The sequence below is a fragment of the Numida meleagris genome, chromosome 10, assembly GCF_002078875.1.
Source record: "Numida meleagris isolate 19003 breed g44 Domestic line chromosome 10, NumMel1.0, whole genome shotgun sequence".
Classification (NCBI taxonomy): domain Eukaryota; kingdom Metazoa; phylum Chordata; class Aves; order Galliformes; family Numididae; genus Numida; species Numida meleagris.
The window spans coordinates 1296216-1311236 of record NC_034418.1 but is presented as its reverse complement, the minus strand read 5'-3'; the positions used below and the strand labels follow the sequence as shown (position 1 = coordinate 1311236).

General features: G+C 55.0%; 1 protein-coding gene across 2 annotated transcripts in view; it reads left to right on the top strand.

The window, feature by feature from the left end:
* PLEKHG4 (pleckstrin homology and RhoGEF domain containing G4) overlaps positions 143–15021 on the top strand; it is an 82197-nt gene continuing 67318 nt past the window's right edge. The window contains exon 1 of one of the 2 annotated variants that reach the window (XM_021408869.1): positions 143–235. In XM_021408869.1, the coding sequence (XP_021264544.1) occupies positions 170–235 (66 nt within the window). In that variant the 5' untranslated portion in view covers positions 143–169. Of the gene's footprint in view, positions 236–4663; positions 5380–15021 lie in introns of those variants that run through there. The other variant, XM_021408870.1, reaches the window with a different exon arrangement.

Below are 15021 nucleotides of genomic sequence, written 5' to 3'. Positions count from 1 at the left end.
CCATGCAGCTCTGTAAAGCACTGATTACATGCCCACAGCTGGAGCTGCACCTTGAGGCGATTGCTCTGCCCCAGTGAGTGCAGATCTAACCCAGCTGCTTCTCTGCCTGTTCTGGAGGAGCAGACTGCAGGGGGGTGAGAGCTTTCCTTCTCTGCGGAGAGGCTCTGCCATGGGAGAATGGTTTGCAGGATCTGCTGGGATCTGCTGGGTGCAGGCTGCTCTGCAAGTACTGGCTGTAAGTGAGGGGTTTGTGGGGGGGTGGGGGCTTACCCTGTAGGGATGGTGATCTGTGGGGTCAGAGCTCCTGGAGCAGGTTGATGGAAGTGCTGTGGTCCTGTGCTGCTGGGGTACTGGGTAGCACTTGGTGTTGGCCCCACTGAATGCTCAAGCTATGTTGGGCACAAATCAGTGGTTGTTGGGGGATCCCTCCTTCTCTGGAGCAAGGTGTTACAGCTGGAATCCTTCCTTCCTAGCTGGGCATAATTGCATTTTGAATCACTTTTTGGGATGCCCAGAAGTGTGTATCAGTGGTTGCCTATTTCTCTTGTTGCTCAGCACCTACTGGGTGAGGGCTCCGTCTGCTTCTCATGTTGAAGGTACTCGTGTGAGCTGGGCACAGGGCAGTGACACAAGACCCAGTCATTCAGAAGCATGGGAAGGGCGGGAATCCATCCTTCCAACCTGTGCTCTGTCACAGAAAGCTGGAAAGTGGAGTGGGCCCTGGCCACCATGACCAAGGACCCTGTTTGAAGAAGCTGAGAGCCCCTGTGCTGCATGCGTGGGGGACGGGGCCCTGCCAGGCTGGGCCAGGAAGGGCGGAGGTGCCCATGGGCACGTCTAGCTTTGAGCTGAGCAGTCTGAGAGTACAGTAAACATGTGCTGCTGGGATTAAATATCACGCAGCACCGCTGCCAGCAGGGCTGGGTAGCATGGGTAGGTAAACAGATGAGTGTTCCATGTTATTAAGTTTGTGAGATCTGGAGAGAGACAGGTCATTTTGGGCTGCTCTTCAGAGGAAGCCAGTGTGCCCTTATCTAACCAGAGATGGTGGTGGTTTTGAAGCAGCCGTGAAACATAAATCATCTCCTGTAAAGCTTCCTGGTGGTTGCCTGCACGCCAGGTTTGTGCCTGGCACTGAATGGCATCTTGAAGCGTAAACTGGAGACCTGGTAATTGAGCGGCTCTCGTGTCTTGAGATTGTGAGTGTGACCAGCTGTTGTTATGTAGTCTCTTATCCAGTCCTTCTGGGAAATCACACTGTGATTATATTTCTGGCTTAAGACATTTTTTTCCTGATCAGGCTGGGCCTCACAAAGAGGTTGCCACTTAGAGGTAATTACTTGCTTTCAAAGCTGAATGTCTCTTGAGGATTCCAAATAGAGGATTATCAAATTAATTAGTTAAACCAAGAGGTATTCTTGTGAAGCCAAGGCCCGCTTTGCTTGTGATCTGAAAAAAGATTTAAATATTATTAAGCCACATTTTGCCCTCTCTTGTGTTCCTAATGGGGAGAGGACCAGCTCGGTCCTGCAGTGCTGTTGGTACTGAGGGCTGCTTACAGCACTTGTTGTTTTCCTTTGACTAAACCTATTTCAAGCAAACATCCATTGCTGGTCTTAAGGCACCTGCTTGTGCTGAGTGGGGTCTGATGCTGCTTCTTGGTGGCTTCCTGTGTCCCTGCATGCTGATGGGGTTCGCAGTGGGTGGTTTGCTGGGATCATAACATGACGAAGCTGTACTTTGAGAGCACAGCTTAATCCATGGGACATCTGCACAGCCATGTGCATGGATGTGGGAGGTGGTGGAGAGCCCCGGTCTGGCAGATGCCTGGAAGTGGATTCGGAGTCATCTGGTCTGCCACCACCTGCTCCTGGGCTCTCCTTGCCCCTGGAGGTGCCTATAGACATGGGAAACTCGCTGTGCTGGGCATGACACTGCTGTTCATGCTAAGCTAATGTGGAGTGCGTGGGGTGTTTTGCTACGAGCTGCTGGCTGCTGTAGGGAGACTGTCTAGCTTTCATTGCACAACTTCCCCTAGGTCAGAAGATGTCCTTATCTGGCATCCAAAACATCTGTGTCTCCTCCAGAACAGCTGAGTCCTGTTGGTAACAGTACTGAGCTCTCCCTGCTTTGCACAACTGAGGAGCGGACCTCTAATAGCAGGGGCTCAAAGCAGAGCGCCTGCCTGTGCTCTCTTCCTGTCTGTCTGGGGTCTCAGCAGGCACTTTGATAGCACTGCAGCTCCAGAACCCGGGTCCAGAAAAGGGGAAGTGGTGAGCAGAACCCCACAACTGGGTGCCAGAGTGATTCCCCCGGTGTAAAACTGCCTGTGGGTCTGTGCAAAGGACCTGGATCTGCGTGGCTGGCCCAGCCAACGCTTTGGGCAGGCTGCTTTGTGCCAGGGGCTCCTGGCCGCTTCCTTGCCCCTTCCTGGCTGACTGCAGACTTCTGCGCTGGCATCAGCAATTAAAGTTCAACCCGAGGAAACCACAGGGCTCGCGTAAGAGTGAGGAGCTGCTCCTGTGGGGAGACAGTACGAGCCTGTGTTGGGGAACAAGCACAGCATTGTTGTGCACCGCGCTCAAGGGGCCGTTCAACACCCACTAGAGCGCTGGCTGCAGCTGGCTGCCATGTGCTGGTGGAAGAAGCAGATCTCCAATGCAGCAGACGAGGGAAAGGCTGCTTTGCAGTTTAAAATAAATAAATAAATAAAAAATTATCTATATTAGGATCCAGCCAAGAGTAAACAGTGCCACGGTGTTCCCTGCAGAGCTGCACCGTGGCACAGGAAATCACGTCACCATCATTGGCTGTGCTGGGAGAGCAGAACTCAGCTCCTGCGGCTGCAGCCCGGGATGGGGGGAGATGCTGTGACACCTTGAGTATGGTGCAGGGAAGGGAGGAGGTGTGAGGCTGAGCTGCTCTCCTGTTTGACAGCCCCTTCCCTCACTGCTTACACACATACCCACAACCATTGAATTTCATGTGCTGTTGGCCTGGGAACTTGCAGGGAGCTTTCTGTCGTCATGTCGGTGGCTAAGATGTCTGCTGCGCTTCAAAAATTGTGTGCTAATGACTGCACGGTATGAGTAGCAAGTGTTGGCTGGATGGTCTGGGGAGCACCTGGCTCTGCCCCGGTCATAGAGGTGGAAAATATGATGGAAACTGGATTTGAGGTGTGTGTGTATGCACTTGCATTGTGTCCTCCTTGTCTGTGCTTATGGGGATGCTGCAGACTCCTACGCAGCCCCCAGAGCTGCCCCTCTTCTCTGCCTGGCTCTCAAAGAGCTGTGGTTAGGTGGCTTGATAATGCCTTAACCCTGCTGCTAACTGGAGGAGAAGCCAACTTTGTGCTCCCAGGGGTGAGAAGAGCTGATAGCTGCTCTCCTGGAGCTGCTAGTAGAACAGCTCAGCATCTCTGCTACCAGGAGGCTTGTCGCAGCCAGCTGCATGCCACGTGTCCTGCAGGGATGTTGCACTCTGCTGCCCTTCTCAGCGTGGGGACATTCCCAGCAGCTGCTGGAGCTGTGGTCGTGAGCTGGGAGATGTTCTCTGGGGAATAAATGAAGGGCAAAGCTGCTTTGCAAACGTGTAGACACTGAAATCTGTGCTCACAGGCTGTGCTAGGGAAGGTTCCTCATCCTCCTGCTGTGACTTTGACAAGGAGGGAAAGGCTCTCTGCGCACAGAGACAGGATCACAGATTGCTTCTTGGATGCTGGGGATGGCAACAACCGGGTGGTTGCGATCCCCTCTGCATCTCGGGGATGCTGTCCTTCACCCAGCCTGACCTCCCCTGATGCGGGCTGGAGGTCCACAGGGAGCCTGCACTGGGGAACTGCTGCAAGGAGGAGGTGAGTAGCTGCCAATGGCCTTGAGAAAGGCTCTGCCAGCATGGACTTCAGAAGATAAGTGCTGAGCAGTGATGCAGCTGCTCTGCTCTGACCTGCTGTTGCATCCCATCTAGGAGGGCCTCTCTTTCTGCTTAAGGAAAGCAAGCTGAGCTCCTGCAGGGACAGTCATCCATCCTTGCTGCTCATGGGAGATGCAGCAGCATGTCAGATGGCTCGTGCCATGGAATTGTTGCCTTCAGGGCTGCTCGAACCCTCGTTTGTCTGAAAACGCACCGTGAGGCCATGGGTTTAGGGACAGCTGTTTGAGAGATGAGCAGCAGAGGGGTTTGGCAGCAGTTGCTGCTGCCCAGCTTGTTGAGCCTGTCCCTGCAGGGGACGTGGACCTTCTTGCTGTAGGTCCCTGAGTCGTGGTTCCCCTTGGCATACGCTGCTTTGCGTCGACATCACCAGCAGCCGGGTGCCAGCACCCCGGCCTCCAGACTTAGAGATCCATCCCTAGCAAGGCTGCTGAGCCCACGGCACCCCAAATCCTGCAGCCAGGCCCCACACCCCATCCCCAAAGCTCCCCCCGGGGGTCACTTCCCGCTGTGCCCCGTGTGCCAGCAGGCCTGGGGCACCGGCGGCACCTGCCTCCCCCTCCCCACCTCGCTGGCTCTGCCCTTTCCCGTTGTTGCTTCTGGAGGCTGTTGCCTGCCTGCTCGGTGACCTTCCCCGCTCTCAGGGGCAGTATTTTGGCCCCTGGCCATCTTAAACAATTAATGGAGGGGTGGAGAAACTTGCCATGTTAAATTACTTCCTCCTTTGGGAGGGGGCGAGGTCTCTGCTTCTCGCCTGATCCCAATGCAGTTTGTTGCCGCTGCCTGAAGCGGTCACTGCCTCTCTCGTTTCCCTTCCAGAAGTTAGAAAAACAGCTTTTCTCGGCGCTCTTTGCTTATTTCTCAGTGTTTTTGCCCAGCCCTCAGCGCTTCCTGGGGATCTCGCGGAGCGGAGAATCTGCCCTGAACTTAGAGCAAAGCGAAGCCAAGAGGAGCGTGGGGGAGAAACTTTTGCTGGAATCCTCCCTGAGAAGCTGGAGACCTCCGTGGGATGTCTGCGGTGGACCTGCTTTCCTCTAGCAGCTCTTCGGATCTTCCCAGGGGAAAGCAGCTCTGTGCCACGGAGCATCCCCGCTGAGCAGGCAGAGGACGCGTGGAGAAGGGCACGGGGAGCAGCGATGCCATAGGGGTTGGCCCGTGAGGTCCCTGAGGGGCTGGGGGAGGCAGCACCCCACGCCATGTCCCTCCACCGCCGAGCGCTGGGGTTGGCTGTCAGAGAAACCTTGGAGGTCCCCTGCTCGGTAGTGTCATGAGTTAGATTAGTTGGAGCTGTGCTGGGGGCGGCGAGGGCTTGGATTACAGTCCGGGACTCAAAGTGCTTCAGTGGTTCACGTCGGAGGGGAGAGGAGACGCCCCGTCGCACACATGGAGGAAAAAGAGAAAAAACGCCGCTTTTGGAAGTGAGGGGGGATCAAGGAGACCGGGAACATGGTAAGGAAATTGCTGTGGAGGGCTCTGGAGCAGGGCTGTGCTGGACGGAGCTGCGACGGGGCGATGCCGGAGGTGGGAAGCAGTGCTCTGTGTTTCCCGTTACTCCTGTTATTTGGGTGCCAGCCCTGGGATGGCTGTGGGGACATGGGGCTCTTGCTGGCACCGATTCCTCCATGGGGTGCTGCTCAGGGCCCTGCAGCAAGGGGCTGGGATGGAGCGGAGCAGGCACGCAGCTTGGATGCAGGGTTGGAGTTGGTGTCCTGCTGTGGGCACTGCCCCTTTGCAGAGCCTGGGGAAGGGCAGAGCTCCTTTCCCTCTGCCCAAAGCTGGCACTGGATGCTTAGAGAAAGCGCTGAGAAACCAGCCAGGCAGCAGAGCGGCCCATCTCCCTGGGAGTGGCTGTGGGGCAGCCCTGTGCCTGGCCATGCCATGCACCCAGAGGGATCGGGGATCATGGACCAGGCTGCCTCCTGATGCTTTGTTTGCTCGAGTTGCTGCTTGGCCACTTCAGTCCAGCTTCTGGGCTTGGAGAACATTGGCTTTCATCAAAACATGAGTTGCCCAACTGCTGGTTTCTGCGGCCAGCTAAGCTGAGGGGCCTCCATCTCTTTCCTTGGCCTGCATCTTGGCGGCCTGCATTTCCTCTGCCAAGGACTCCATGGCTCTCCTATCCTCTCCTGCAGCCTCAAGCTGTTCCACTGGACTTGAGGTTTCTGGTGTCCTGGTGAATCAACCAAACCCTGTAGGGAAAAAATTTGGATCTCAGTGGACGTGGGTCGGCCTGTGGGACTCTTGGAGGCTTGGCTCCTGCTGGAGGCTGCCCAGCTGTGTGAGGCAGGTGGCTCTTTGCTATCAGAGTGAAGTTCTGCTCTCCATGCTTGGTATGTAGTGTTGCTGCAGCTGATGGGTGCCTGAAGCACCAAATGGGCAAGATACCTTAGGGCAAGGGTGCCTATTTCCCCCAGAACTGACTTGTGCAACTGTGAAACCTCATCACGTTGTGGCTTTCACAGCAGAAGATTGGCCCACGCTCCCCAGTGAGGATCAGTCTTCCATGGGAGGGGGACTGGACTTCACCCTGCCCGCTGGATGGGGCACAGGAGGTGATCAGGGCACGTGGCTGGGCCACAGTGCCCAGCTTTGCTTCTCCTGAGGAGTAGTTGCCACTCAAGCAAGTGCAAAACTGTGCTCCTGAGGAGGTTGGCTAGAGGCAAAGTAGGCGATAGCCCTGCTTCTCTGCTGCACCGTGGTGGGCCCAGCTTTGCTCCCCAGGGTGAGGGACAGCTTCATCTCTGGGAAGCTGCTCAGGCTGCTTTATGAGGCTGCTCTTCCACCCTTGATAGGGGATGATTGCTGCTTTCCAGTGGTTGCTGGGTGTAGCCCAACTCGTGCAGATGTTGGTGTCTTCCTGCAGATGAGTGCAGGTGGCACCTCTGTGCTGACAAGAGAGGGGGATTTCAGCAGAAAAGATGGTCTTTGTGTCATCCTCCCGTTATGTCTTCTCCTGGGGTGGGGAGGAAACGAGTCTGGGAATCACAGAGAACTGTAAGTGTTTGGGATTTTCTTTCTTTATTTCTGTGCCAAAGCAATGAGCAAGATTTTTGGAACACAAACAGAGCCCAGAGACATAATCCTGAGCACATGGAAGTGGTCTGAAAGCATCCTCTCTGGGGTGATGGTCTGTGCTGGGAAGGTGACTGTGCTGTCCCTTGCAGCAGTGCAAAAAGATTCCTCGCAGCAATGAAAATAATGAGTCTGCAGGTGCCAGACCAGCTGCACCCACGTATCTCTCCCCAGCGATCACCTAGTAACGGGCGAGGATGCAAGACATCAAGTGTTTCTGGTGAGATGCTGCAGCTTTCCACAGAGGAATGTACCCTGAGTGTCAGCACTTGCTTTCTGAGAATTGGCATCCTGCAGCTAATGGCCTCTGTGGCCACGGCCCTGCAGGTGCATGGTCCAGCTGCAGGGAGGAGGTTAATTTGGCTCTGGGTGGGTGTGGAGGTGGGGAAGCTCTCCTGGCTGCTCTCTGAGCTGTCCCTGGCAGTCTGTAAGCTGTCAGGAGGGCAGGGCTGCCTGGTGCTCGCAGGCTCTGCGTGCTGGAGGTGCTGGCTTTCCAAGTAACCCATGGGAGAGGCACGCTCAGAGCCACGTGCCAGCAAGTAGCACTGCCTTTGTGGCTGCTCCTGCGAGCCAGCTGTGGTTATATGAGGAAAGGCCATTGCTAAAACAGGCCTCCTCCTGGTGCTCAAAAGACATGGGGACATAAAGGGGGATGCCCTGCTTGTATGGGTGGGATGCTCGGGGCTGTGCGTTCTGCACCGCTCGCGGTACCTGCCTTGCAGCTCAGGGTGACGGATGAATGTGCCCGTATCCCCGTGCCCCATCCCTGGTGGCTGGTGTAGTCTTTCATTAAAACTCAAAAAGAACAAAAGATTGGGCAGTTCCTGGGCTAAGTGCTCCTGATGGTGATGCATATCCCATTTTCTTGCATCACTGGACACCAAGCTGAAATATCAAGATCGAAGTAGCACAGAGTGAATCTGAAGATCTTCCTATCTGCTTGAATTGAACATCTCGCTGTTGGTCTGGGATGCTCAGGGCAAAGTCCTGGCTCGGGCTGCAGCCATTGGTTGGAGTGGAACCAATTGGTGATTGTCCCTCTCTGCTCTGCCCTTGTGAGGCCCCCTCGGGAGTACTGCGTCCAGGCCCGGGGACCCCAGTGCAAGAAAGACAGGGAGCTGTTGGAGAGGGTCCAGGGGAGGGCCACAAAGATGAGCAGAGGGCTGGAGCACCTCCCCTATGAAGACAGGCTTGGAGAGCTGGGCTTGTTCAGCCTGGGGAAGAGAAGGCTGCGGGGTGACCTTACTGCAGCCTTCCAGTTCCTGAAGGGAGCCTACAAACAGGAAGGCAGTCAGCTCTTTACATGGGTAGATAAGGCAGGACAAGGGGAAATGGTTTTAAGTTGAAGGAGGGAAGATTTAGGTCGGATATCAGGGGGAAGTTCTTTACCAAGGGAGCGGTGAGGTGCAAGAACAGGTAGCCCAGAGAGGCTCTGGGTGCCACGTCCCTGGAGGTGTTCAAGGCCACGCTGGATGGGGCCCTGGGCAGCCTGGCCTAGTATTAGAAGTGGAGGTTGGCGGCTCTGCCTGCGGCAGGGGGGTTGGAGCTTGATGATCCTTGAGGTCCCTTCCAACCCAAGGCATTCGAGGGTTCTATGAAAGGGCACAGGTGGAGAAGAATGGGACCAGCTGAGGACAGCCACATGGACTCCTCTTGGGCATGGGGAGATGTGATGGAAAGGGGCCTCTTTGGGGCCTTGTGGTCACCCCTGGTAGGATGAGATGCTGTGGCCAGGCAGTGGCTTGCCTGGCACGGGAATGAGAAGCTGGAGGAGTTGTGGCCATCTGAGCTAGGTGTCCACCTCCAGCTTCGCAGCCCGAACCTCAGACGTGGTGAAGGGATGCGGGTTATTTGCTGCCCGTTGTCATCTTTCAGAATACATTTACCTTTTGAACAAGGTCCTTCTCATCCGCTCGGCTGGCTGGTATGCAGACCCGTTAATGGATCAAGGGGAAAAATGCCTGTGGATGTATTCCCCTTTGTGTTTGGGCTTATAACCACCCACGTTTTGGCATACGTCCCTTCTGTGCACAAAGATGTCTTTTAGAAATCGCTGGTTAAATCTCCACCCTTCTTTGATATGTATGGAAATAATGGGACACGTGAGACTTTTCTATTTAAAAAAAAAAAAAAAAAGCCATAAAGGGAGTAGCTTTAAAAGCCCTGTGTTTACCCCTATCTGACTGGGGCGTTTAGTAAAAGCAATGCACTGCATTTATGACTGATGTACTTAGCTCTCCGGGAGGCACTCGTTCAGGGCTTTATCTGAATACAGGGGAAATGTTTCCGTCCAGCCCTAAGCCCCAGCCTTGGCTGCTCAGGGGCGGGAGAGCTTCAGCACACAGCAGAGCGCCTGCCTCCGTTCCCCAGCCAGCTCTGAGAGCCTTGGAGCAAATGCAGCTCGCTGCAAGTGGTGCATTTATCCAGGCAGGGCTTGTGGTGTCCCTGGGCTGCCTGCCCTGGCCTTCTGTCCCTCCTTGGAGGTGAGGTGCACGCCTGATCTGGCACCTGATCTGCTGCTGCTTCCCATGTCAAGGGCGTGCAGGGATTTGCTCCTCCACGGAAGAGCCCCTGCACACTTGGTTTTCTCCTGTGATCAGCCCACCCTGCTGGAATTGCTGCTCTGGCTTCAGAGTGCTTTTTTTTTTTTTCTCCCTCCTTTTGATCTATCAGGACTTGTATTACACAAGAACGTGGAGAGATGGGGTGTTTGAGGCCAAAAGGAACCGTGGCTCATCTGTTCCGGGATGCTGAGACGATGGAGTGTTATCTGGCTCCTACATTAAGTCTGGGAGCTCATTTAACTAATAGACATTCTTTTCTTAGAGGCATCCACCCTCACTTATGCAGGTTGCGGGGGCTGGAAAGTCTGCCCTTGGGAGCCTGTCCCAGCAGCTCGTGCACCTTGCAGGGGAAGGGTGGGAGCTGGATAACGGGATCTGGCTGCGGCCTCACAAGCCGGTGCTGAAGCAATAACCTAAATGATGACCCTGTGAAGATCACTCCTGGTACGTGTCAGCTGTCCTCCTGATGGATTATCATTTTCTCTTGGAGCGCAGGAGGCTGCCCATCTGTTGGGAGGTGCTCGCAGATGGGCGTCTGAGCACGAGGTGTGGGTTAGGGTCTGATGCCCCTGGCTGAAGGATGCTGAAGGCAGCTGACGTGTTTGGCTGAGAACTTCCTTGGTGTGCTTTGCAGCTGGTGGGTGTAAGAAAAAATCCTTCACTTCAGGTGGGATATTAGGAATGATTTCTTCTTAGAAAGAGCAGTGAGGCACTGGCACAGCTTCCCAGGGAGGTGGGGGAGTCACCATGCCTGGGGGTGTCCCGGAGCCGTGGGGATGTGGCACTGAGGGATGTGGGCAGTGGGCATGGTAGGGGTGGGGTTGGACTTGGGGATCTGAGAGGTCTTTCCCAACCTGAATGGTTCCGTGTTTCTGTTGAGAGCACCCCGGTGTGTGGCAGGGCTAAGGAAGACAAGATGCTGCTGCTCAGGTTGGTTTGCCAAACCGGTGCCATTGCCTGAAGCTGGGAGAGGAGCAAATGCTCAAGCTAATAAGATAAATGAGCTCAAGCAATTTCTTCCATTCGGTAGTGAAGAGAGTGATTTTTTTTTTATTTTTTTTTTTCAGGGCATGGTAAGAAAGAGAGCCCACTGTAATGTGCCAGCATTTGGCCTGTGTAGACGTTCCTGGCTCGCTATGTGCTGCCTGCCTGGGTTTAGCGTGCCCCCTGCCTGGTGTCCCAGCGGCGGTGGGAAGGTGGCACTTTGAAAGCTGTGAGCCCTGGCTGGAGCACAGGCACGTGGTGCTGGCTGCTTAACGAGCCTGGGGAGCCTGAGCAGCTCTGTCCTGGGGACTCAAGGAGGTGGCAGGCAAATGCAGCCCGCAGCCAGTGCCAGTCCATTGCTGGGAAGGGCCTTATAAAAGTGCCCAGGGTTTTGTATCGCAGATTACAGCTTTGGTAATTAATGGCATGGTTAGAGCTATGCTAATGATATATATATATTTTAAAATCTGTGCTTAGACAGTTATTTCAGATTAAGGACCTAATCCCTTGATTAAACTAAACCAAGGCAAGCTGGTTCCCAGCTGTAGGGTGGTGGTGCGCTCTCCTCACCCGCTTGCAGGCCCCTGTGTCAGCTGGAGCACGTCTGCTTCAGGACAGCACTTGGCTCTGTTTTCTCAGATGCTCTTTAAACACCTGTCTCACCCCCTGAGCTGCAGCTAATAGAAGGCAGCAGGTTTGGGGGCAGGGCTCTGGCCAGGACCTGCCTTTTTGCTCCGTTCTGAACGTGGAGCATCCCCGTGAGAAGCTTACCTCCGTTTGGCTACGAGAGGTCTCGCTTGGGCTGTGGGGCTGTGTTCTGCCCCCGGTTTGGCCGCTCTCGTCTGCTGTGCAGCTGTCAGCAGCTCTTCTGATGCACCGGGTGGTGCGCGGGCAGAGGGGAGCTGCAGGCAGCGTTGTGTAGGACTGGGAAAACCTAAAGGAAAGGGCAGAGAGGAGGGAACGCGGGGCTCTGAGGAAGAGCTGCTGAGTGCTGTGCCTCTGGGAAGCTCACACTGCTCCCAAAGCTGCCCAGGACGTCCCCATCGAGTGCAAACCAATGCAGGCTGCCCTGCCTTTCACACCCAGCCCTCCCGCATGCGCAGAAGCGGGAGCTCCGAGCTGAAAAGCAAATACATCATTTTTTCCCCTTTGTTTAATTAAACAAGAGATCATGAGTTAATCGCTTCCAAGCGGTTGTTTTCCTGCAGCGCCTGGAATGCTAATCCCGCGCGGCTGCCCAGTAGGAGCTGCTTTGGCGGCCCAGGGAAGGGCTGGGGAGCGGGGAGGCATCTGGAAATGATTCCCAGAGCACCACTCCCTGCGAGGCCGGAGGGGCCGGTGGAGGCACAGCCCGTGCACGAAGCCGGTCCGAGGGCTGCGAGCCTTCCACCGGAGCGTGACTCGCTGCTGTGCTTCCTCTCCCCGAAAAACCCTCTGACAGTAACCCAGAGAGCAGGTAGAGCCGTTCATGGTTGTCTCGCAGGACAGCGGCGTGAATGCCGGCCTTACAGCTGCACCGCTCAGTCAGCAGAGCGTTCTTTAGGCCGACCCACCCCGAGGCAGGCGGGGTGCTGCAGCCTAACCCTGCTCCCGGCCTCCCCCCGAGCCTCGCGGCCGGGGGAGCTGGCACTTGTGCTGGGAAGATTTTCCTCTCTTGAACTCGTTGCCGCTGCCGCGATTAGAGCGGCTCAGGAAATGGGGATGGGGAGGGTTCTCCTCCCTGCAGAAAAGGAGTGGGAAATCTCTGGTTTTGTCAAAAAAACAAGCGTTGCTTTTAGCTGAAGACCTTTTTGAACGCGTAAATATCTCTATTCTTTTATTTTTTCCCCCCTAAAGGGAAAGCAGCCTGGCTTTAAGCTTGCTGTCAGAAAGTGGAAAGGGTTCATGGAAAGCCCAGAGGTCTGTTTTTACTGGAAATGAGGTTTCTCACGTCAACTGAGAGCCCAGCAGCCCCGGCCAAGCGATGCAGCACGGCTGCCTGTGTTGGCAGAGTGACCCGGCCCCGCTCAGCCCTCCTGGGGCTCCCTTCCCCCAGACCCCAAACCTGGCCAGGGGCCACACGCAGGCGACGTTTGGAGGCTGGGTTCTCGCCCTGCCAAAGCTGCAGATCCTCAGTTCCTGCTGCCAGATGTATGCCTCAGCATGTGGCATGAGCCGGTCCAGCCTGCCAGAAAGGAGTGTTGTCTGCCATAAGTCCTGGGCTTGCAGGACTTGCTGAGAGCTTTTAGGAGCCTTCAGACAGCATCTGGGCTGTCAGCAGGGAGGATTTGTGCCTCTTCTTCATGTAGTCCTTGTTCAAGACTTTTTATAGAGGAGTGTTCTTGAGCACGATGCTGGCTTCTGTCCAAGGTGGTCAAGTGAGTTATAGGGAATGGAGGGTCTGGGTGGCTCCAGCAGTGCAGGTCGGTGCAGGGAAGGAATGCAGCGCTGTGCTGTGCCACCTGGGCTGCTGCCCCTGGCACTTTCCTGATGTGTAGCCTTGGGATTCTCCTCCTCTCCTCTCCCTGGCAGGCTGACTTCTTTTCCAAACCTGCAGGAGGTCTCCAGCATTCAGCCCTGACTGGTGAGCAGAAGGTCCTGAAAAGGAAGAACCTGAGTCAGAAGGAAATCACAGAGTCATTAAGGTTGGAAAAGACCTCTCAGATCCCCAAGCCCAACCCTAACCCACCGTGCCCACTGCCCATATCCCTCAGTGCCACATCCCCACAGCTCTGGGATGCCCCAAGGGATGGTGACTCCCCCCACTCCCTGGGCAGCTGTGCCAGTGCCTCACTGCTCTCCCAGAGAAGAGATCTTTCCCGATGTCCAACCTGAACTGCAGCATGGCAGGAGCTCCCAGTAGCTGGAGCTCTCTTCCTGACCACAAAAGGCATCCAGAAAGGGCTGAGGAGCTCCTGCTAGATCCAGATGCCTTCTGGCAGGATCCTCGCATGCTGCAGCAGCTGCTTGCATGAGGAGAGGTAGATGTGTCCCTGGAGCAGGGCTGTAATGTCAACTAGCTCCCAGCTGTGGTGTGGTGAAAGCTGCCATGGCCGGACATGACCTTAACCTGGGCTTTATTTAGTGCCTTGATTTATGGAGCAGTTATTTTTAAAGCCTGGTTCTCTTTTGGGAGGTGTGGTGGCAGCGTGCAGGAGTTCACAGGCCTCCTGTGCCATTTACAAAGAAACACTTGAGTCCCAATATGTGTTTTTTTTTGGTTTTTTTTTTTTTTTTTGCTTAGTGGGATGCTCTCTGGCTCGGTTGGAAAGCAATCCTGTTTGTGCTTGTGCCGAGCAACTGGAAAGAAGCATGTGTTCAGGCCTTTCCCATTAGCAGGATGTGGCAATGCTGCTGGAGGCCGGCTGGCCTGAGATCTGCCGTGCATGGAGGGGGCTGCTTTCACCAGGAGGGCCCCGTGCAGGGCTTTGCCAGCTCTCTGGGGCCACTGTGCAAGCAGGTGTGGGCAGGAGTGCATCTTTTCCTTGGATCCTTGCTGCGTTTGGCTTGTTCTCCTCCTCCCAGGACGCTGACCCCTTATCCTGGCTCGCAGAAGTTTCTCCTTGTGCCTCCTGGTGGGGGTTGAATACCCTGCATGGCATGGGGGATGTGGCTTGTGGGTAGGGTGGGCTGTGTGTTCTGATTGGCATCTGGAGTGCAGGGTGCTGTCCCCTTCTCTTGGTGTTCTGTTTGAGTTCCCTGTGCCTCCGAACCACAGCTCCTTCAGGGCCACTGCCCTTGCCAAGGCAGTTCCTTCTGGCCTCTGAGAAGTTAACGGGACAAATAAGCAGCCCCATCCCCAGGAGTGTGAATTGATTTCCTGAGCCTGTGCTCAGGGGCCAGCCTGCTCCGAGCTCTGCCATGCTGCGCTCTCCGTGTTCCGCTCTCCTGAGCCCCAGAGGCTCTGCCACCAGGTGGATCCCCATGGGATGCATGCATCTGCACCCACATTTGGGGCTTTTCAAGTGGAATTAGCAGAGAATCTAGTGAAATGATCCAAAGGTGGGGCGTGAAAGCAGATCTCTGTCCTTCAAGCCTGCACAGGTATCATGGCTTTATGGTACAGTGAACCAGAGAGAGGGGAAGCGTCTGTTAGCACTGAACTTTACAATGGCTACAGGCTATGGTTATCCTGTATTTTACTAAAGGAAGGATAATATACGGCTTGGTTTATTTTAACCATATAAAGGCTTTTTGATTCGGTGCCAATGTTAATAATTATCTTGCGAAGGCTTTGCTCAGGCAGCAGGAATGGTGTGAGAACCTGAGAGCAATGCACCGGCTCATGTGCAAGTATTTTTATTTCTTTGTTTTATTTGCAACAGTAAACCCAATTCACTGGGGAGGGAGGATTAATATCTGCAAGAATTCTGCAAGAATTCTGCAAGAGGTATGGGGGCAGGGGGCAGAACAGAACTCCACAGCTGGCTTGGACTGAGGTTTTGAGTCTGGGGCTGTAGAGGATCAGGTGGAAATCATTTCCAAATGCTGC